At 39.4% G+C, this 22,987-nt stretch overlaps 1 protein-coding gene across 8 annotated transcripts in view; it reads right to left on the bottom strand.

Moving 5' to 3' along the window:
- ABI3BP (ABI family member 3 binding protein) overlaps window positions 1-22,987 on the bottom strand; it is a 260,392-nt gene that overhangs the window by 175,222 nt on the left and 62,183 nt on the right. For all 8 annotated transcript variants that reach the window (XM_070406074.1, XM_070406069.1, XM_070406070.1 and 5 more), the window contains exon 2: window positions 21,475-21,654. In XM_070406074.1, coding sequence (XP_070262175.1) covers window positions 21,475-21,654 — 180 coding nt within the window. The remainder of the gene's footprint in view (window positions 1-21,474; window positions 21,655-22,987) is intronic.

Here is a 22,987-nt window from a genome sequence, read left to right as displayed (position 1 = left end):
GGCAGTTCCCTTTGAATAAAGTCTTCCTTACTATCGGTAACAAGTGCCACTGGGTAATTTTTTTTCTTTAACAATATTCATAGATATCAATGCAAAATATCCTAGAAAATAGAGTGACAAGCACAACCTGGCAGTACATAGTACAGGAAAACATATGGCCAAGTCTAATTTATTCCAGAAATGTAACATAAGGAGGAAAAAGATATTTCCTATTTCTGCTGAAATATTGACAAACTTTATTACCATTTTTAACCAATTCTGAATAAAAGTTCAATGAAATACTTCCTTAATATGATAAAATATATCTTAAAACATCTGCACCACCTTAATTAAATGTGCAGAATCCCCCACACACACTTCTGTTGATAACTCATCTTGACTTTATCAGAACATTCAACCCTCATTTTTCTTTCCCTTTGATTACCATATTTTTTTTAAATGTTACACTATGATTCTATTTTTGTAAACTGCTCCAGCTTTTTGAGTAATGGGACAAGGATTAGGCAAACAAAGAATTACGTAACCAACTATATTATGTGTTCTTGTGCGACAATGCTGTGGGAATAGCTAAAATGAAGTAGTAGGTTGGGAGCATTCCTGGAACATTAATGCACAAGACCAGTCTTACCAGAAGAGTGAGTTAGAATAAACTTGCTCACCAAGGTTTCAGATATAAGTTCCTATGGCCATTTTCCTCTTTGAGGTACCTCCTCACTTGACTGAATAGCTTGTCTTCTTCGATCTCATTTTCCTTTGTTCTCAGAGAGGATCACAAAAGCAATCATTTGCAATTTAATGCGAATGGATTCATGTTAATCTCTACTCATGATCTATCTTATTTACATAAGAAAAGCATGTCCTCTACTAAATACATACTGGGCATCAAGCAACAAATGGGGAGACTTTTTGTCCCAGTGCCCTTCCTAATTCCTTTTCTCTGTCCCTAAAATCATTAAGGTGTGGAGAGTTACCTGCTCCATAAGCTAAAGACAACTGGGTTGCAAATGTCTTGTCAGAGACTAGAGTTTGCCTGACACCTTCCAGTAAGGTCAAGAAAGTGACAGCTTCAAAAAAAATAAAAAATAAAAATAAATAAATAAATAAATAAATAACACAACAAAACAAAAATACCATGAAAGTGACAGCTTCAAAACTGGCAAAAGAGGGCCAGTGATTTGGAAGAAACTCCAGTAAAGCAGTGTCTCCAAAATGCTGCATTGCCAATGTTCTTGCTGGCACAGAGTGTGAGACGGTGTGGAAAACAAGGCTACTGGGAACTCCGAGTCGAAAGGTAAAGCAGAAAAGTTAAACCCCAAGGTGAAGAATATTTAACAGTAAGTTCACTTTTCTTTGGCTTATTTTCTTTCGTGGTTTTTTTTTTTTATTTTTTTTTTTAAGTAATAGATATCTTCCTCCCTCAAACCCCAAATCCCATGCTAAACATATGAAAAACATCAGACAAAACAAAATTGAAGGACATTCTGTAAAATAACTAACCAGGACTCCTCCAGACTGCTAAGGTCATCAAAAACAAGGGAAGTCTGAGAAAGTGACAGTCTACAGAAGCCTAAGGAGATGTGACAATGTAATGTGGTGTCCTGGGAGGGACCCGGGGTCAGAAAAAAGGACCTTAGGTAAAAAATGAAGGAAGTCAAATGAAGGATGGCCTTTAGTTAAAAATGTATCAATATTGGTCCATTCGTTGTGACAAATGTAGCATATTAACGCAAGATGTTGAGAATAGAAGAAATTGGGTGTAAAGTACACAGGAATTCTTTGTACTACACTTGCAACTTATTACAAGTTATTCTAGCATAAAGAGTTTATTTTAAAAATCTTTTTGTAAAAAATAGATAACAAAATTTATGTATCCATGAATCAAAGGAAGCTCTTTCAATAAGTATAAAATAAAGGCCCTACTAGGATGCAAAAGCAATGTCATTCATCAGCAACTTTTTTCTTTGTTTTAGATAAATAGTGGTGTGATTTACAGTCAAAGGGGCTTTAGAATTTGATGAAATAAGGTAGGTGTTTTTATTAGAAGCCCATATGGCACATCACAAAACTAAGAAGTTAAGAAAATCACCTACCTAGCCTGTACCAAAAGTCTGTGGCCCTGGAAATCTCCACAGAGAAATATTTTCAAATTTTCTTTGCATCTGCAAGTGTTCACGTGCCACCCTTAACTGTAATCTGGCCTGAGTAGGTACAGTCCAAAGTTAAGTAGTCCCTTTAGCTTTAACATTTGGCAGACAGCTCCTGTGCCTAATTTCATCAACACTAGCACTGAGTAATGTCTGCTTGCAAAGACCCTTGAACAGCCTCCTTGTGCTTTAAGCTCAGGCAGAGAGCTCCCCTCAACCAATAGTCAGTTCTGAAGGAAGAATCTTGGAGTGTGGGACTGGAGGGGGTGAGCCAGCAGAGCTCTGCGGGCCCTGGCTCTGCATTCTGTCTCAGCTGCCCTTGCCACGCTGCTGGCACCAGCTCCCTCACCTGCTGGGCCAGGAAGGAGTGAGGGAGGCCTCGCTGGGCAAGAGGTGTACAGTCTGGTGGGGGGGGGGGGGGGGGCGGGGGGGGGAGTGTAAAAAAGACAGCAAATCCTACTTGTCTACTTACTCATTTTTTGAAAGCTGCACCAGTAATTCTAAATTTCAGGAGAATAACCAACCTTGCTCCCCACCCACACCACTTACTCTCACGTTCTAGTGATGATAAATAATAACAAATTGTCTTCACAACAGCAGATGGGTTTCAGCAACGGGGTACAGATGGTTCATATGAGAGCGTAGTCCACATCCATTCTGAAGCCCAGTGATTGGAAAATGAGAGGCTCAGATATTGTTGATGCAAGAGATACATCCCTCCAGAGGGAATATCAACCAAAAAACTCACTATAAAATGTAATAATTAAGTCAAAAGCTAGAACAGTAGCCATTGTTAGTCTTGTTTGTTTTTATGTCCTTTCAGGAAATTTGGTGTCTCTTCTGGAAAAATACTGATGGGTTTTTCTTAGAACATTGAGGAAATTATGCTATCTGCTTAGACATGTGCTAAGACATAGCTTTGCAAAGCTTCATGGTGGCAGGAGTCCAAAGAGAAGACACAGTGGTCACAAGTGATATCAGTATTGCACTTAATTTACTAAGTTTATGTATATAAAACGTTTGTAATTTTTAATAAACCACTTAGGTTACTAGCATGTTGCTCTCAGTTGTACATAAAAACGAACATGTATAGAATTATGAATCATCACAAATGAACACAAGGTCTCCACCTTTTAGAGTGTTTCTAAGTCCCTGTAAGATGTGGGGGCTGAGAGTCACGCTGAATCTAGCCAGGACTCAGTTCATGTTTTATTGATATCTATCTGTACCATTAGGCCTGGAAATGCAGTAATTGCACAATAAACCTTTTCTGAAAGGTTTCTGAATCTACTCCTCTATTCTTTTTTGCCTGGGGCTAAAGTAAAAATAAAGTGTGAAGCTTGCAGAAGGAAAGAAAACAATGATTTGGGATTTGGGGAGTAGCGGTCAGCAAAAGAGCAAATGATCTTTCTTAAAAGCTAGTAAATTTGAACCACTGAGTTCATCTTTGATAACCAATCTGTAAAACTGTTCTTTTTCCTTTGAAGATTTTTCTTATATATGGTTTTGTGTGTAAGAATAATCCTTATCCTTTTTTCACCTGCAAAAATAATTTAAAGCAAATCCTACACTGTTCAGTAGTTATTTCCATAAAAAGTTATAAAAATGGTTGAAAAATGAACCAACACCCACTTGGACAGAACATTGTGCTGGGCCCTGGGCCCTGAGAGAGCCCTGGCTTCTCTCAGCCTCTGAAAGGCATCCGGCGGGCACGGCCCCCAGCAGGCCGGGGCAACACGGAGGCCAAATGGTGTTTAGAGGCACAGCCGCCCCCTAACTCAGAGCAAAAATGACAAGGAACATCACCACGGGTGGGATTCCAGAGTGTCCAGTCACAGACACGCTCTGGAGGGAGCTTACGGCTGATGGTATGCATGTTTCAGAGTCGTCTGAGACTGAGGACAGCAGCGAGAAGCAGCCCCTCATCTCCATGCTGCAGCGTGAGTGGAACCTCTAGCTACAAAATGGGACTCAGCTTTGACAGGAAGACAGGAGGTGGGGAAGGAGGAGGTGGAAGGAAGAGGTTGGAGGGGGAAGAGGCTTTTCCTAGGCCCAGTAACGTGTACACCCAAAGGCTCTGCTAAGCTCCTTCGCTGTCCGTGGCTAAAGTGGGCTGGGAGGAAAGATGCATCCTTTTTCCAAACAGAGAGGCATTTCAAAGACACAGTCCACCGAGGAAGACATTACTGGAAACTTCTTTCTGAGAGTTTTGCTTTAATTTCAGTGAGAGTTGGGGAAGCAGTGCTACTGAAAACACACACGTCTCCTGGCATTGACTACATACTTTGCAGGCCTCGTCAATGCAAAACCAAAGGGTGGGACCCCCGTTTTTATAAGCAGGGGACAGTGACATTAAAGACACTCAAATATAAAAGGAGTCCCTGTCCAGACCTGCCATGGTGTTCACTGGTTACTTAATGTTGAGCTCTGCCGGACAGTGCAGACCCTCACCCCACCCCCTCCTCCTCAACCTGCCTGCCTCACTGCACGGGACCCTCCCTCATCACTGCAAACTCAGGATCAAAGCGTCTCATCCACCCCCCAACCCTCCAAGGTGAAAAAGCCAACCTCCCCTTCCCACAGGCCTGCCATTCCAGCCAAGATGAGAGATTGCAACCATGGCGCTGGGACACTCTGTGTACTTTATAGGGGTGTGAGAGAAGTGTTCACTGGCAAAATCACCTACTGACTGCACTGTGTCACTGCCAGCCCATGCAGAACGGCTGCCACCATGTCCTGTCAGATGTCCCCACGGGCAGGGGTGGGGGTGGGGGTTTGCAGACCTGACCCTCCCTGCATCACATCAAGTCCCTGCCGAAGGCAGAGGTGACAACAGTTGAGTGGGAGTGAGGAGAAGGCCCAGCAGCAGAGGTGTCAGGAGACCAGGTGCTGAGAACCAAACTAGGTGTAGGGCCATCCCCCAGCAGGGACCCCCACCCTGATCCGGGACACCCTTCAGGTCAAACCAGCCGGCCCCCACCCATGCACCAGGCCTCTATCCTATATAATAAAAGGGTAATATGCAAACAGTTTATCTACTGTTCGGTGAGGTCAGGAAGATCATAAAAACATAGAACTTTGAAAAGATGCTATTTTTATGAAAACATGCTAAAATGGTCATCTATGATCATCAAGGTCTTTCTGATGTAAACTCATGGTGAATTCTTTAATAGCATAGCATAGCAATTAATAAGAAATTGATGCCCACTGTGCCAATTTCTTTAAAAATGCTTTTTGAAGCTTACGTAACTTGTGCTAAATTTTGCACCTTGGAGATAAGTCAAGTGATTCTGAGATTCCTATTTTTTAATGAAAAACTTGGATTAATCCTGAATATTTAAAGCCAAATACTTCCCAAGTGGTAAAACCATTTCCAGAGAAAGAACTAAGAATTAGATGACATTTTCAAAATAGCGTTAAGCAAGAGAGAAAAATACACCTTAACACCTTGCTGACCGGCTATTTCGAGCCAGAACTCACTCATGCAGCAGCTACTTTTCTTTCAGTAGTTTTGGCAGCCCATGGTTCTCCCTTACTGTTCCACAGACCAGTGTTCAAAAATAGTTCAGCGGTAGACATGCTGTTGCAGTAATTATGTTGGTAAATATGATGCCAAGAACCAAAAAAAAGACCCATGGCACAAGGGAGAAAGCTACATGGGCAGAGAAACACACGGTAAAATGTCCCAAAGGCAGAAATATGGTTCACATTTTTGCAAAACTGCTAGGAAGGCAGTTTACATGTAGTAAGCTGAAGGAGGAAGTCAGATAGGTAAGTGAGTCCCACCTAGAGAAATAAATTCCTCTCCCTTCTGGGCTTCTAAACTGCCTTATTTATGTATTTTAATCTAACTCTTATTACATTGCAATATAATTGATTTTACATATGACTGTCTTTTCCACCAGACTATGGGATCAAGATTTATTTACTTAGATTCCCATTTTCTAGCACTCTGATGGACATAAAATAGCTTTCAATAAATATTTTTAAATGCCCCCCCCCAAAAAAAAAGAACTAAGAAAAGGCCATATGACAGATAATATAGTCTATTGTGACTTTTTGCCTTCACCCGTATATATCTCAAATTTGCAAATATAGCTACTCTCACTTTCACCAAGCGTCCCTACTAAAAGTCCATATTTTATTATTTTTGCCGGATTATATGTCTTGAATCTGATGTGTCCTCTCCATGGAACCATTGCTTCACTGAGTGATAATAGCTGTTTTGGAATATAAGAAAGTAAAGATTTTACTTTCAAGATAAAGGATCCAAAAGAGATCCGACTTTGTAAAGACAGTTTGTGTTACATGTTTGTGAATTATCGTTCCGATGAAAGAATTAAGTATTTGCTCGAACCTCTTTCAAGTCATAGTTTTTGGAAATATGAGTGATTCAAGTAAAGGATCAGTTGACCAGTAATCTTTCCATTCTGACTTCTTTGTTAGTCAAATCAATATAATTAAACCAAGAAACTTCCTTATATCCATATAAGTAACATCTGTCCATGGTGATCTTTTAGCAAAGGTTTTGTGGTATTTTTCCATTTGGTGATGGTATAAATTGGTTTGAGAAGTAATGAGATAGAAAAAATCCTTACCAAAAAATAAATTGGGCCTTAGCCAGTTTGGTTCAGTGGATAGAGCATTAGCCTATGGACTGAAGAGTCCCGGGTTCCATTGCAGTCAAGGGCACAAGCCTGGGTTGTAGGCTCCATCCCCAGCCCCAGTCGGGTCATGTGCTGGAGGCAACCAATCAATGTGTCTCTCTCACATCTAGGTTTCTCTCTGTGTGTCTCTCCCCATCCCTTCCACTCTCTAAAAAAATCAATGGCAAAAATCCTCTAGTGAGGATTAACAAAATAAATAAATAAATAAATTGGTTACTTCAGTTATGCTTTGTGGGTCTCCAAAATGAACAGTTAGGCCTGAAATCTATAATAATAAAAGCGTATTATGCTAATTAGATCGGACATTCTTCTGGACGACCTTGTGAGAGAAGCCCGGGGCCCGGGTGCCAGAGGGAAGCTGGTGCCGGCAGCCGGGGGAAGGACGGCCTAGTCTTGCACAAATTTTGTGCATTGGGCCTCTAGTATTTGTATAATCCTCCAAGGCTGGTAAAATGTCTTTTTTTGCTCATTCTTCTTCAGAATCATTTTCACTGTCGGATGCTATCATATTTCTCTTTTGCCTTAAAGTACTATCTTCCAGCTGACTACCAAAGTCACCTGGCCAATCTGACACAATGTCAGCACATAATTCACTCAAACGTTCTTCTCTGCCATGACACATCTTTTTTAAAAACTTTTTCCATAATAAAAGGTGGGTGGAAATAATTAGATGTATTGCCCATCATGTCTCTAGAAATACTGACTGATGAGTTGAGAAAAAGACATGATTTAACTTGTGACTGGTCAGCAACATTCGGACATGGAAACGTGAGTGTACTCATGACTGTTGGCAAGGTATTAAATGTGACCCACAGCTGTTTCAGACTTCCTGGGTCTCTCCCTTGCCTCCCTCCCATGCATTCCCTTATTGTGCTTCTAAATTTATAATAACACTGGAAGTGAAAAAGGAATCTAAGGCCTCTAGGGCCCTTAGCTACTGGGAGTTTTCTGTTTGGGTGGAGTGTGAGAGCAGACAAGACACACCAAAATAAAAACAAAGAGCAATTTATTAATAAGGATGATAAAAAAAAAAAAAAAAAAAAAAAAAGCTCAGGCTCTAGGACAGTGATGGTGAACCTTTTGAGCTCGGCATGTCAGCATTTTGAAAAACCCTAACTTAACTCTGGTGCCGTGTCACATATAGAAATTTTTTGATATTTGCAACCATAGTAAAACAAAGACTTATATTTTTGATATTTATTTTATATATTTAAATGCCATTTAACAAAGAAAAATCAACCAAAAAAATGAGTTCGCGTGTCACCTGACACGCGTGTCATAGGTTCACCATCACTGGTCTAGGATATTCATGGAGAGGGTAATAATGGTACCTGCCAAGAAATGGCCTTGCAAAGAACAGAGGTAGGGCTTGATGGACAGGCAGCTCATAATAAAGATGGTGGTGGGGGTGGAAGAGGCACAGTAAGTACTTTACATGTTTCCACATTTAAATCTTAGTGAGTTGGGGAGCCAATGGCTCCTTCCATAATATGTGGACTTTTTTCTTTTCTGTTTAAAGGACATTATAGAAGCAACAAATAAATGGCTGGTGTGTATCTTCTACTATAGAAGAACAGATAAAATTTCCTAATTTTGAGAAACAGTAGGGTACAGAGTTTCACAGTTCAGGTTCTAGAGGCAGACTTGCTGGGTTTCAGCTCTGGACCAGCTATTTACTAGCTGAGTAACTTTAGGAAGGTTACTTAAACCACACTTTGAATAATTATTAATTCCAATGGGTTAAATCTGAGCTAACAGGAAAAAAAGTGTGTATACATTTTGGGGGACACCCTGCATTGGAGCTTCAGTTTCCTTGTGTGTAAAGGGCACGACCACCACGATCTCCCCTATCCAGCTACCATCCCTCGTCCGCACGGTGGGGCTGCCTTGGGTTCGCACTGCTGTCTGTCATCTCACTCTCCCCTCACAGCCTCTTGCTAGTTCTCTAAGGGTTCTGCCAGGAAAGAGAGGGACTGAGCTGGTTCCAGTGGCAGGGCTATATCTTATCCCTGCTCCCCTTTAACTAGTTTTTCAGCTTACTTTTTATACAGTTCCTTCAATTCTTTATTCCAGCTATTTTTCTTCAATAAATCCACCACCACCTTCCTCGTGGCACTTATTGCAATGAATATTCACATCTTTTTGTCATTAAGGTGATATTTATCCTTAAGTGTAACACATAGTAGCAATCTCCATTGTTGTCTATTTCATCCCACTCCCATACAAATGAACAGAGCACTTTTATGACAAAGAGAGAGAGAAGGGCAGTTGAAGCTCTGAGTTGCAATGAAGAAAGAAGAAAAATTGTGCATTTACTCTTACTTTCTGTGCAAAGGTAAAAATTCAGGGTAAAATGTGTAAGAGGAATTAATAATCTGCAGGAATGTAAATTGTGTAAAATTATAAGCAGAGGATTTATATTTATTCATATTTGGGTAATCAATTATAAGCGAACTTTGTTCAAAATCATTTATCATGATCATGGTATCTCCCCTGCCAGGTAAGTATGTTCAAAATCATTTAAAAAGTAATTTTCTCCTGTGAAATAAACAGTGAGAAATCAGAATAAGAAACTGCTGATTACCCTTGGGCCTGAACTTGCCGAGATAAAATTACCAGCAGTTAAGTAAATAAAACAGTGCCATGCTCTTATTTTTATCTTATTTTGTAAAACAGGTAAAAAATTTTGCTATGTTCTTTATAAAAACTGCTTTATTGGAGTAAGACAGAGACTGGAAAAGTAAAATCTAGAGATGACAAGCTCAGCTCTATTTTTTTAAGCAATATATTTTGAGGTTTCACCTTTTTTTCTTTGGAGGCCACAGCTGTGGAATTCTAAGAGGCCCCTGGCAGTGCTATTCAGGGCACCAAACAGGAATCCCCCCTTCACAGCTAAAAGGCCATGGCTACAGGAGAGAGGTCTGTGCCCATCAGATGTGCCGGGTCACAGTCAGATTTTGCTGCTTTTTTTTGTTTCTTAATCTGTTTTTGGAATTGTCCCTTCCAAGAAAACATTTAAGTGCAACAGAAAGATGTGTATGGGTACTTCTTTTTAGTATCTGACAGTTCTGCTAAAACATCTACTTCTATAATTTTACTGAAAAATCAAACAAAACTGAAAACAAAACCGCAGATCTACCACTGAGACCGAGGTTTGTCGACCTAGGCAAATCTTAGCGCCGACCAGAACTTTAGTGGTGATGCAGCCCATTCATTATTAGCAACTGAGAAAAACAAAGCTCAGAGAGTTGAGGTAAATTATCCAGGATCACTCAGCTCGTTATAATAGCAACTGAAAAAATTTATAAGACCTGCCTACTCAGTGCTAGGGTTTATGTTAGCTGCCTTATATAATTTATGCAAAGCTTTCACAACATTCCTAAAAGATTGTCTCTCTATTTTATATATGAGAAAAGTGAAGCAGAGAAGTTACGACTTACCCAGAACTACTCCACAGTAAGTAGTTGTGTTGAATTTAAACCAAGGTCTGTCTGACTAAAAAGTATACATACATTCTTTCCTCTCACCATTCTGCCTCTCTGGGTAGAGGTGGATCTTTCTAGAATGCAGGTGTTAGCATTCTGGTCCAGGCTCCTTCTAGTGCTGAGAGTCTACAGAGCTATTGGTGTTGTGTTCCCCTCTGGCACAGAAGTCACTCTAAGGTGCTACTGGCAACGTGGGGACTGGACAGAGTGGCTGAGAGGCCTGTGGCTGGGTGTGAGAAACCTGCTTTGTTAGGACCCTGAGTGTGGTGGTTAGCAGCTGGGAGAACATGCGAGTTCAGAAATCTGCCCTCTTAAACCTCTTTGGAGTCCTATCGCCCGGTTGAAAGACAAATTCTTTAGTCAGAATTCATGGTAGTGATAAATATATGTGATTTTTTAAAAATTAAGCTTTTCTTGCAGTAAACATACAAAAATAACTCGTTAACTTGCCCTAATATTTGATGGACTGAAATGCTTTCCTTCCCAGGTGACACTGATTAAAGTATTTTCAGATGTCAAGAGAACATCAAGGAGTCTGACTCTATAAAGTTTCAAAGTAAAAAAAATTCTCATTTTTTACTTTATTGGATATATGCAAAATTACCAGCAGCTGCACATAAAAGCAAAAACTGGATATGTAAACCAGAAATGAGCACATTGATGGTGTGGGTTAAAAAAGGACACAGGAATCTAGCAGATCTATTATATGTGAATCATGTGTTAGCACATCATTGCAAGATTCTCACAGCCACTGACACTTATTAATAGTGACCTTGGAAAATACAAGTTATTCTACTGCTCCAATTAATCTATCAAAATTTTAGTAAAAGATTTTACATTGGTAAAAATTTTTTTACAAGTGTTTCATATGAATCTTATTTTCTAAAATAGCAAAAAGGGATATTTTATGCAAACTTTTTAGTTTTGCATGTAAGAGCAGCATGTAACTTTTGGAAAGGCCCCTGTTTGTACTATTTAGATAGAGACAAATAGATATTAAAATAAATGTAGACATACTTATAAATGGTTATTTAGAGTGATCCACAGATCACTAAGTGTTAATTTGAATATTTCTGAACGATCAACAGCTTCTCATTTCAATGCTGAGGTCTTTTAAACACATGGAACAAGTGGAATGTGTCAGATGATGTGGCATTTCATATTTGTTTTTGAAAATGAGAATCAGTTACTATGGGTATAATTCAGTGTAATGTCCTATTACAGAAGAAAGTAATAGGAGGGGCTGTGATACTTTTTTTTCCATTAAAAAAAAAAACCACCACAAAATTCTTTGCTCTTGTATAGCTTATTGATCTCAAGGGATTTCAACTCATACTTATGACCATGAATTCACTAATATGCCCACAGCACATCTGTGAAAAATAGACTTTATTACATTTTACAGATGAATAGGATTGAGAATGATTAGCAGTAAATTGGTGGCAGAAAGGGAATAGAGACACTAATTTCAAACATACAGTTTATGGCAGGCAGAATAATGGCTCACACCCTAATCCCCAACACCTGTGAATATGTTACATTAAAGGAGAAGTAAGGCTGCGAGTGGAATCAAGGTTGTTAATCAACTGACCTTAAAATAGAAAGAACATCCTGGATTATCTAGGTGGGCTCAGTATAATGACAAGGATCCTTAAAAAGTGAAAGGGGAAGTAGAAGAGAAGATCAGAGTGATGTGGTAGAACTGCTTGACCCACTGTGGACTTTAAAGGTGAAAGAGGAATGCTGGGAAAAGCAAGAAGACAGATGCTCCCCCAGGGCCTCCAGAGGACTGCAGCCAGCCCTGCCCACTCCTTGATTTTAGCCTGGTGAGACCCATGTTGAACTTCTGATCTAAAGAAGGCTAAGATAATAAGTTTGTGATGTTTTAAGCAACCAAGTTTGGTAACTTATTATATCAACAATAGAAAACTAATAGACAGCTGCTAATCAATTAGAAGCAATTAATATGAACACCATAATTAATCAATGTATAATCAATATATAATCTGAGTAACCAAAGAATAACATTTAACCTGGAAATGCAAGTCCATTTTGAAGTAATAAAAGTAGAAGCGCACAAATTCCTTGGCATAAAGAAAGGTGGGAAAGGAAATATGTAAGAGAAATGTTTTTTTCTTCCACTAGAATACTACCAGAACACAAAGGAGATTAATAAAAAGAACATGTTGATTTAAAGGATGAGGTAAGAGTTTTGAAAAGGCTATTTGAAAATGCTTTCCAGAAGTTTGGGAATCCTCATCCCTAGAGATTTTTACAATACATAGTGATCTATCTATTTTATCCACCTTGGATGGCTTAGATATATACTTGCCTGATGACCAAGGTCTAGATTGCACAATTTCTCACGGCTTCCTCCAACCTAACTACTAGATGCCAACTTGAGTCTATTAAATTCAATGCCATAAATATGTAGTTACTGCCTCCCTACTCATTGTAAGCCAGAGAGTAAGACATAAGTTTTGACTTCAATAAGTTCACAACCAACCATATTCAAGCTAGATAATGAGAAGAAACATAGAGCTGGATAAGTGACATATTGATAAAAATCCATTAAATACATAAAAATTAACTCACTTATTGATCATAAAACAAACAGTATCATTAGTCACCATAGCAGGGCACCAACTTACTGCAATGAGAATTTATCCTGCCTTTTCTAAAACATGACTAAGAAAAATAAAATAAATGAAAATTAATTATTATAGAATTTCAGCTAAACAATACAGAAGAAATGATAAAATTAGATTCCATCTAGACTGGCTACAATGTAAAATTGCCATTTTATAACTCTACTTTAAAATAATGGATCTGGGCAATGATCACTGGTAGATGCTAAACCATTAAGTGAAATTTCATGGTGAATTTTATAATGGATGGATCAGGCTGAGACCACCTACACACAACAGTCTTAACAACACTAAGTATGATATCAACCATCATGTACCTCTTTTGTGAGTTGCTAGGAAAGATATAGTATCACCCGTAAAATATTATTTCCTCCCCCAAAAACTGAATCCAAATATAATGCCACCTCCAAATTTAAATAGCTTTTCACAGGAAGTAAAGTGATAGAAGAGCAAACTCAGAAATATGGAATGGAAGGAACCAGTTAAATGTAACATGTAGACCTTGTTTGGATCCTGACTCAAAAAAGAAAAAAACACAACTCTAAGAAGGCATTTTTAAGATCACCAGAGAAATTTAAGTATGGACTAGGTAGAAAATATTATGGAATTATTATTGTTATAATGTGATAAAAGCATGGCATTATTAAAAATATTTCTTATCTATTAGAGATGCATACTTAAGTGTTCATATATTTAAAAATAATAAAGATTACAGCAGACATATGTGACATAGAGGCTAAAAAAAAATACAAAAATATCAATAAAACCAAGAGCTAGTTCTTTGAAAAGATAAACAAGTTTGATGAACTGTTAGCCAGACTCATCAAGAAACAAAGAGAAGAGACCCAAATAAAAAAAATCAGAAATGAAAGGAGAGAATTAACCACGGACACCACAGCAATACAAAGGATTGTAAGAAAATACTATGAACAACTATATGCAAACAAACTGGACAATGTGGATGAAATGGACACCTTCAGGGTGGGGCCCCCATTGGGGTGCCTAGCCAGCCTGGGTGAGGGGCTGAGGGCCATTTGCAGGCCTCTCCCTCGGCAACTGGCCTGGGCAACTCAAGCCTCCCACTCCCTCTGGCCTGCTCCTGGTCAGCCCACAGGCCCCTCCTTTGGCAGCCAGCCCAGGTGGGCAGGAAGCTTGGCTTCCTCCATCGCTGGGGGCACCCCAAGCCTCCCGCCTGCTCCAGCTGGCTCTGTGGCTGCCGCCATCTTGCCCTAATTTGCATATTCCCTCCTGATTGGCTGTGGGGTGTCACAGAGGTATGGTCAATTTACATATTTGTCTATTATTAGTGTAGATAGATAGATAGATAGTACTGGAAGTCCTAGCCACAGCGATCAGACAAGAAGAAGAAATAAAAGACATCCAAATTGGAAGGGAGGAGTAAAACTGTCATTAATTGCAGATGACATGATAAACCTAAAGACTCCACCAAAAAACTACTAGATTTAATAAATGAATTTGGCAATGTAGCAGGATACAAAATCAACACCCAAAAACCAATGGCTATTTTTACACCAATAATGAATTCTCAGAAAGAGAAACTAAACAAACAATTCCATTTACCATGGCAACAAAAAAAAAAATTAAGATACCTCGGAATAAACTTAACCAAGAAGGTAAAAAGACTTGTACTAGGAAAACTACAGGACATTGAAAAAAGAGATAGAGGAAGATATAAACAAGTGGAAGAATATACCATGTTCATGTATTGGTAGGTTCAACATCATTAAAATGTTCATACTGCCCAAAGCAATCTACAGATTCAATGCAATCCCTGTTGGTATTAAAATACCTACAACAGCCCTAACCGGTTTGGCTCAGTGGATAGAGTGTCGGCCTGCGGACTGAAGGATCCAAGGTTCGATTCCGGTCAAGGGCATATACCTTGGTTTCGGGCACATCCTCAGTGGGAGGTGTGCAGGAGGCAGCTGATTGATGTTTCTCTCTTGTCAATGTTTCTAACTCTCTATTCCTCTCCCTTCCTCTCTGTAAAAAATCAATAAAATATATTTTTTAAAAAATAAAATAAAATACCTACAACATATTTCACAGATCTAGAAAAAATACTCCAGAAATTTATATGGAACCAAAAAAGACCCTGAATAGCTGCAGCAATTTGGAGAAGGAAGAACATAGTTGGAGGGATTATAATAATAGATACCAAGTTATACTACAAAGCCACCTTAATCAAAACACCCTGGTACTAACACAAGAATAGGAATATAGATCAACAGAACAGAAAGAACCCTAAAAGCCAACCCACTCCATTACCCTCAATTAATACTGGACAAAGGAGGCATGAACATACAATGGAGTTAAGACAGTCTCTTTAATAAATGATGTTGGGGAAATTGGTCAGATACACGCAAAAAATATGAAACTAGATTCCCAACTTACATCATGCACAAGAATGAACTCAATATGGATAAAAGACTTAAATGTAAGTTGTGAAATCATAAAAATCCTAGGAAAAACCATAGGCAGCAAAATCTCAGACATCTCTCATAGCAATATGTTTACCGATATATCTCCTAGGGCAAAGGAAACTAAGGAGAAAATAAACAAATGGGACTACATCAAATAAAACACTTATGCAAAGCAAAAGAAACCATCAAAAGAATGAAAAGGGAGCCCACTGTATGGGAGAACATATTTGGTAATGATACACCTGATAAAGGGTCACTATCCAAAATATATAAGGAACTCATACAATTTAACAAAAGGAAGACAAACAATCCAATTTTAAAAAAATGGGCAGAGGACCTAAATAGACACTTCTCCAAAGTAGACATACAGTTGGTGAGGAGACATATGAAAAAATGTTCAAAGTCACTGATCATCAGAGAGAGGCAAATTAAAACATCACCTCACACCTGTTAGAATGGCTAACATCAACAAAGCAACAAATGAAAAATGCTGGCGAGGATATGGAGAAAAGAGAACCCTAGTACATTGCTGGTGGGAATGCAGACTGATGCAGCCATTATGGAAAACAGTATGGAGTTTCCTCAAAAAGTTAAATTGCCGGAAGTCGGTCCATCCTTGCTGCTTGACACAGTCGCTGCAGGAAAAGAAACATCTACACAGCATATGTTTCAATGGACCTGGCATATAAAGCATACTGTTTTTAATATGTTTGCTCCCTTTAGCGCCATGTGTTTTAACCAAGGTCACCTCTCCGAGAAAGGTTGTTTCCCCAGGTGGGGATCTTTCCCTGAGGTTAGGGATGGGATACAACCCCTTAATTAAGTGCCAGGCGGGTAGTTAAGCTACATAATCTTTACTCCCTGGAATGGAGATAAGAAAAACCTTAACCCTTGTAATAGAAATTGACAGGATTAAAATCGGCTGGTATAAATACGGATGTAACAAGACAATAAACGTCAGATCCTCATCAGTTCCTAACCAGAACTCCGACCAGAACTTTGGCTGGAGATCCTGGCTATAGGTCCTGACTAGGCTGCTGATCAACTGAAGGCTGTCTTCGTGTCATTCCTTCTTCGCCGACTCCGTCCACACCTTTGGGGACCCCTGGACCTGCTGGGATTGGACCCCAGCATTAAATATGGAACTGCCACTTGACCCAGTGATCCCATTTCTTGGAATACTAACCCTTTGCACTCCGCTGTCCCCTCTCAGGGGACATCGGAATTCTAGCATATCACTCGGATGTCCCCTCTCAGGGGACATCAGAATTCTAGCATATCACTCAGATGTCCCCTCTCAGGGGACATTGCAGTTTATTAGTAATTACGGGGAATTGAGTTATTTCAACGCAACTTTTTGAGACATGCATGTTTCCTTGAAGTTTTATATTGAAATGGCACAAGAAATTAAATCAAAATATCATAAAATTACTAAGATATATACAAGAAATGTCAGCGGGTTTTGTGTCAGATTAAACAATAAACTACATATTCCCGATATGGGACAAAGAAAACGGGACTGCATTGTGTGTTCTAACAGGAAAACACCTGGTGGCAGGCGTCAAACCACTTATTACTGTCAAACATGCACTAATCAGCCTGCAATGCATATTGGGGAGTGTTACAAAACTTACCATACTGTATAAAATTATAAACAATAAAATATTGTTTTTTTTGCAAATATACATTCCTCGATGTCACCCAATTCATATAAGTCCAATATCATTATAACACGTTACTTGCTTCCAAAATTATACTAAATAATACGAGGGTCTGTAAATGCACGTTTTCGCCGCAAAGTAGCGTCGAGTAGCTGGTAGCCAATGTCCAGAATGGTTCGGAGTGCAAAGGGCTAGTATATCCTAAGAAACCTGAAATATCAATCAGAAAGAATGTATGTACCTCTATGTTCATAGCAGGAACATTTACAATAGCTAAGACCTGGAAACAGCCCAAGTGCCCACTAGTAGATGAGTGGATAAAAAAGCTGTGGTACATTTATACCATGGAATACTATGCAGCAGTAAAAATAAGAAGGATCTCTTACCCTTTGAGACAGCATGGAGAGACCTGAAGAGTATTATGCTAAGTGAAATAAGCCAGTGAGAGAAAGATAAGTTTCATAGAATCTCAGTCAAAAGTGGAATCTAATGAACAAAATAAACTGATGAACAAAATAGATCCAGAGACATAGAAGCATAGACTTCAGAATCTCAGAGGGAAGGCGGGAGAGGATGGGTGGGAAGGAATCATCCAAGGACTTGTATGCATATATGGATAACCCCTGGACACACACAATAGGGTGGTGAAGGCCTGGGGTGGGGGCAGACTAGATGGGCTCAATGGGGGGAAAAAGGGACATGTGTAATACTTTCAACAATGAAGATTTAATAAAAAAATAGATTTAAAAATATGATATCCAATTGTGACAGGATAGTAAGAAGCTAGGGAAATTCCTTGACAAGTGGAACTGAGACAAAAATAATTAAAGGGCAAACAATTTGAGCAATTTACAGCCAGATAATGAATCACAAGGTTTTACCCTCCCTAACCAAGGACCCCGAGGAATAAATACTTTACACATTCCAGACCACAGACGGGCCTAGGTTTCGGTCCTTCTTCAATGACATTCTTTGAAAGTAAAACTAACCAGAAAGAAAAACAAACCTGACCTTCTATATCAGTGGTTCTCAACCTTCCTAATACCTCGACCCTTTAATACAGTTCCTCATGTTGTGGTGACCCCCAATTTCATTGTTACAAATTGAACATAATTAAAGCATAGTGATTAATCACAAAAACAATATGTAATTATATATGTGTTTTCCAATGGTCTTAGGCGATCCCTGTGAAAGGGTCGTTCGACCCCCCAAAGGGGTCTCGACCCACAGGTTGAGAACTACTGCTCTATATGATGAATCGACATATTGAAGGACACACCTGGAAAGTTAATGAATATTCTGTTAAGACCCTCTCTTGTGACCTCCCCTCGGACCCCCACCAGCTAGAGAGAGATTAAAAGTCTCAAAACAAAGGACCCACAGAGCACTGTTCTTTCCTATGACATTTCTCGAGAGCCAGAGCAGCCCTGCTTAGGCTCTCCTGCTGCTTCTTCTATTCTAAGCCCTTCCTTGTCTCACTGTCCCCAACTTGAATAAACATATCCTCAAAGTCACCTGGACTCATTTGTGAAATCTTTGCTGCACAAAGTCAAGAATCCAGACACTACTGGCCAGTTCAAGGCAGACCCGCTCTGGGCCCAGTCCCTGTCCAGCAACACAATTAAAATACTCACGTAACCTAATGTGTATGAAGAATACATGGAACAAGATTAGTAAAAAAGTTATATGTATTCAAGTTGCATGATGAGACATGAGGGCCATTATAATATTCTCTCCCCTTATGTTTGAATTTTCCATAATAAAAATATTTTAAAGGATTAAAACAGTTGTAGGGAAATAAAAGGGTACCTAGTCCATTTGATTATTCCTCATCATTTAACTAGTGAAGCATCACAAGTGAACTATCACTTCTAATGCTCAGTAAATAAAGGAGCAGTAGACCTGTCTCTGTTTGTGTGGAGTTATCGTATACAGGGTCCAGTCACTTTTTATAGTAAAGAGTGAATGTGATGTGAGAATATTTGCAAATTTCAAATTCCTTATGACTTATATGATCAAGGTTAATGTGGTAATATTTATCCAAAATTCCTTAATGTCAATTTTTTTGGTAACTATAATTTGTTTGTTTTATTAAAGTGATTATCTTACATAAAATCTATCTAGACATTTAATTAACAATGTTACTCCCTTACCTGATTTTAAAGTATAACTGAGACTTCTCTATGGGAAGCAAGGGGCTGCAGGACAAAACAGATTCATCTTCAACATTCTGGGTATATATGAATAAATGCCAGATCTGATCGACAATAGTTCAAGTTACAGGCTTAAATGTCAGAAGTTCATGGAAAAGCTCTTTAGCAATAATCCTAGCAGTGGAGCAAAATATAAATCTCAGACTGTTCAGAAGCCTTTGAGAGCGTTCATAATAGGTGATCTCTTTTTTAAAAAGTGTTATTCTTTAAAAAGGTCTCATCTGCAAATAATTTTACTGAATAAGACTTGAAGCTGCCCACATCCTCCCAATTACACTTTAATGTGACTAAAAACATTTTCAATGACATGTTAAACTTTATTATATATATGAAAACTCTAATCTTTGTGTCTGACATACTAAAATTTTTTTCAAAATGTAATATTTTTTTCTTTTTGATACTGTTGTAATTAACCTAGTTATTCTTTTTTATTTATTTATTTATTTATTTTTAAATATATTTTATTGATTTTTTACAGAGAGGAAGGGAGAGAGATAGAGAGTTAGAAACATCGATGAGAGAGAAACATCGATCAGCTGCCTCCTGCACATCTCCCATTGGGGATGTGCCCGCAACTCAAGTACATGCCCTTGACCGGAATCGAACCTGGGACCCTTCAGTTCCCAGGCCGACGCTCTATCCACTGAGCCAAACCGGTTTCGGCATAGTTATTCTTTTTTTAAAAATATACATATTTTATTGATTTTTTTTACAGAGAGGAAGGGAGAGGGATAGAGAGTTAGAAACATCGATGAGAGAGAAACATAGACCAGCTGCCTCCTGCACACCCCCTATTGGGGATGTGTCTGCAACCAAGGTACATGCCCTTGACCAGAATCGAACCTGGGACCTTTTAGTCCACAGGCTGACCCTCTATCCACTGAGCCAAACCGGTTAGGGCAACCTAGTTATTCTTAACAGGAAAGAAGCAAAGGGAAGGACAAATAGTATAGGCATGTCATTTGTGCAGCTTTGCCAGGAAGCGCAGTTTAATGTTTCTCAGGGGGCCACGGGTCTATTCCCCACAGATGGCTGGGGGTAGGGACTGAACAGGATGGAGAATAGACGCATGCCTAGTAAAGTCTGGGAGACATAGAGAAGGTACTTGTCGGTCAGTCACACATGGGAACAGGTCGTTGGCCAGAGTGGGCATGGCCACGGGAAGTGTGGGAAGATTTGGGATACAAAGGAGTTCACTCTCTTGCTTCCTGCTTTCTTAGTTTGCTCTTGGTTGACTCCGGGTTTCTCTTGTTTGACTCCTGACCTGCAGGGCTCTCATGCTCCTGCATTTGCCCTAACGTCCCACAGCCATGTGGGCCCCAAACAATGGACTGATGGACTGAACTAGCCTGATGCTGTACTAGACCCAATTCCCACATGGAACGGAAGCTCTGGACACTGGCTCTGCTTCGAGATCACCTCTCCCAGGACTGAAATTAAAGGAAATGGGACTTTGGAAACCCAGGGATATAATTCCACGCAAATAAAAATCACACATCCTCCCTCGAGAGCCTCAGGAAATACTTTGACTCTAGATATCATAAGGCCCCCACCCCCCAGCACCCAGTGGAGAAGAGGATCCCACACTTCTACCAGTAACATTTTTATTTATTTTTCCTCTTTTTATTTTTTTATGTTTTGTTTTTGTTTTTAAATCTTTATTATTGAAAATATTACATATGTCCCCTTTTTTTTTCTCCCATTGACCCCTTATAGCCCGCCCCCGCCCCCACCCCAGGCCTCCACCACCCTATTGTCTGTGTCCATGGGTTATGCATCAATAACATTTGTAAAGGTAGCTTCTCATGAAGAGGTATCCAGAAAGCCATAGTTTTTATATTCCACCAGAAGAAAGTTAAGGCACTGGGGGTTGGGGGGTGTGGGGGAATTAATCCACATAAACTATAGTACAGAGATTTAAACCAGGTGTTTCAGCTTATTTTTTCCCTATGCAATCTAAGTATGTGCTCAGGGATTGTAGGTATAATGGCAATAAAGTTGATTATTTCTGTAGTACATGCAGAATATGCATCACATATTCTTTGATGTAAGGAATTATGCTATGGATAACAATTATGAAGAGGATTTGTAATTCTGTCATTTGATTCAGCTGAGAATGGAGAAGAAATGGTGTTGCCCTCACAATTTATGTATCATGTAACACCCGTTACTTTTAGCCCTCCTTCCCAGGCCTGAGAGCCAAGCATCTTACCGACTACCGCCTCGGTGTATTTCCCTTCCGCGGGAAGAGGGAAGTACTGATTTGGTGATAAATTGCTGCCATATCCCAGAAGAAAACCTTCCAGTTTTACATTAGGGTTTGGACGCAGGAACTTCAAGAAGATAGAGTCACTTGTGGTGTTGATGTGGACTTTCAGGCTCGGCCTTTTACCTGAGGTGGGAATGAAAAAATAGGTGGCTGTTACTTTCCCTCATGAGCGTCCCAGCACAAGTTTAGAGCAAAGGTTAGTTGTTATGGGAAAGCATGTTATCTTCTTAGTTACTCAATATTATGACACACCCACAGGAATAGAGAAAATACACGTAATTTTGAGGTCACAGAAAACAGTTTTTTTAACACATAAAGTAGTCTAGAATACAAGGTAAAATGATAGGGTTTAATATTTATCAATCTGCCATTGGGCAGGTAGATGGGATACCAGGCTACTTTGGCTAGCCACAATTGGTCAGAACCTCCGTTTTATACATACTGTCTGGGAATGGTGACAAGATCTGTGGTTGGTAAATTAAATTACTGCACTGGGAGAACCCCAGCTTCCTCGGTGCTGCTCTTGTGTTGTACTCCACAGGACTTTGTAATTACAGAGCTGGAGAGGGAGGGAAATGGGAAGAGTTCAGCTTAGGGGAAACTGAGATGGTAGAAGAGGGAATTCTGAAAGACAAATGTGGAGGAGAAAAATGCTTAATTCTATTTGGAGGTCCCTGGGACAGTGAGACAATTACATGGAGATGCAAAAACAGTAAGTCAAATATCTAAGTGTGATACTCAGGAGTGGGCCATAGATCCAGCCGGTATCATTCGTTTATAAATGACCATTGGATGAATTTTCTGAGAAAGATTGTAGCGTGAGGAGAGAAAAACTGGGGATCGAACTAATAACCTCAGCATATTGGGATGATGCTCTAACCAACTGAGCTACCTGGCTAGGGCTGGCTTTTTTTTTTTTTTTCTGTGCTGGCAACAGTCGCAAATAATCACAATAACCAGAGGTCTTGATCAATCAGGGAGGAAGACAATTGTTCTTTGTCTTTGGAGCAGAAGGAGCTGAGTTCAAATTCCAGGTCTGCCACATACTTATGGCCGCTGGCCACTCACTGAATAGGCTGAGCCTTGGAACTTTCCCAACTCGTAAATTATGGATAATAGGTAACCATGTCTACTTTAACAGGATGTTTACAAAGATCAGTGCAAATGGCCCCATCTCAAAGCTGACATGTAGTAATTACTTAATAATTGGTGACTTGATCAGGTCTATTCATAACACTTTAGCCACAATTCAAAAATCCAAAATTGATTTGTAAGGTTTTTGTAACTTCACACCAAACCAATTTGGTAACAAACCTGATCTGAACTGTCATAAGTCTTCTTAGTCTTTCATAATCTCATCGAATGGTCAGTGTGACTATTCACATGTTTAATTGTAGAAATATTAATGTGTTTAATTAAGGGTTGTTGGGCAAGACTCCACTGAAGAGATTACTTA

The sequence above is a fragment of the Myotis yumanensis genome, unplaced genomic scaffold (assembly GCF_028538775.1).
Source record: "Myotis yumanensis isolate MYYU_CA2020_CCGP unplaced genomic scaffold, mMyoYum1.0.hap1 SCAF_2, whole genome shotgun sequence".
Lineage (NCBI taxonomy): Eukaryota > Metazoa > Chordata > Mammalia > Chiroptera > Vespertilionidae > Myotis > Myotis yumanensis.
The sequence above is the reverse complement of the archived record's forward strand: the minus strand, read 5'-3'. Positions and strand labels throughout refer to the sequence as shown.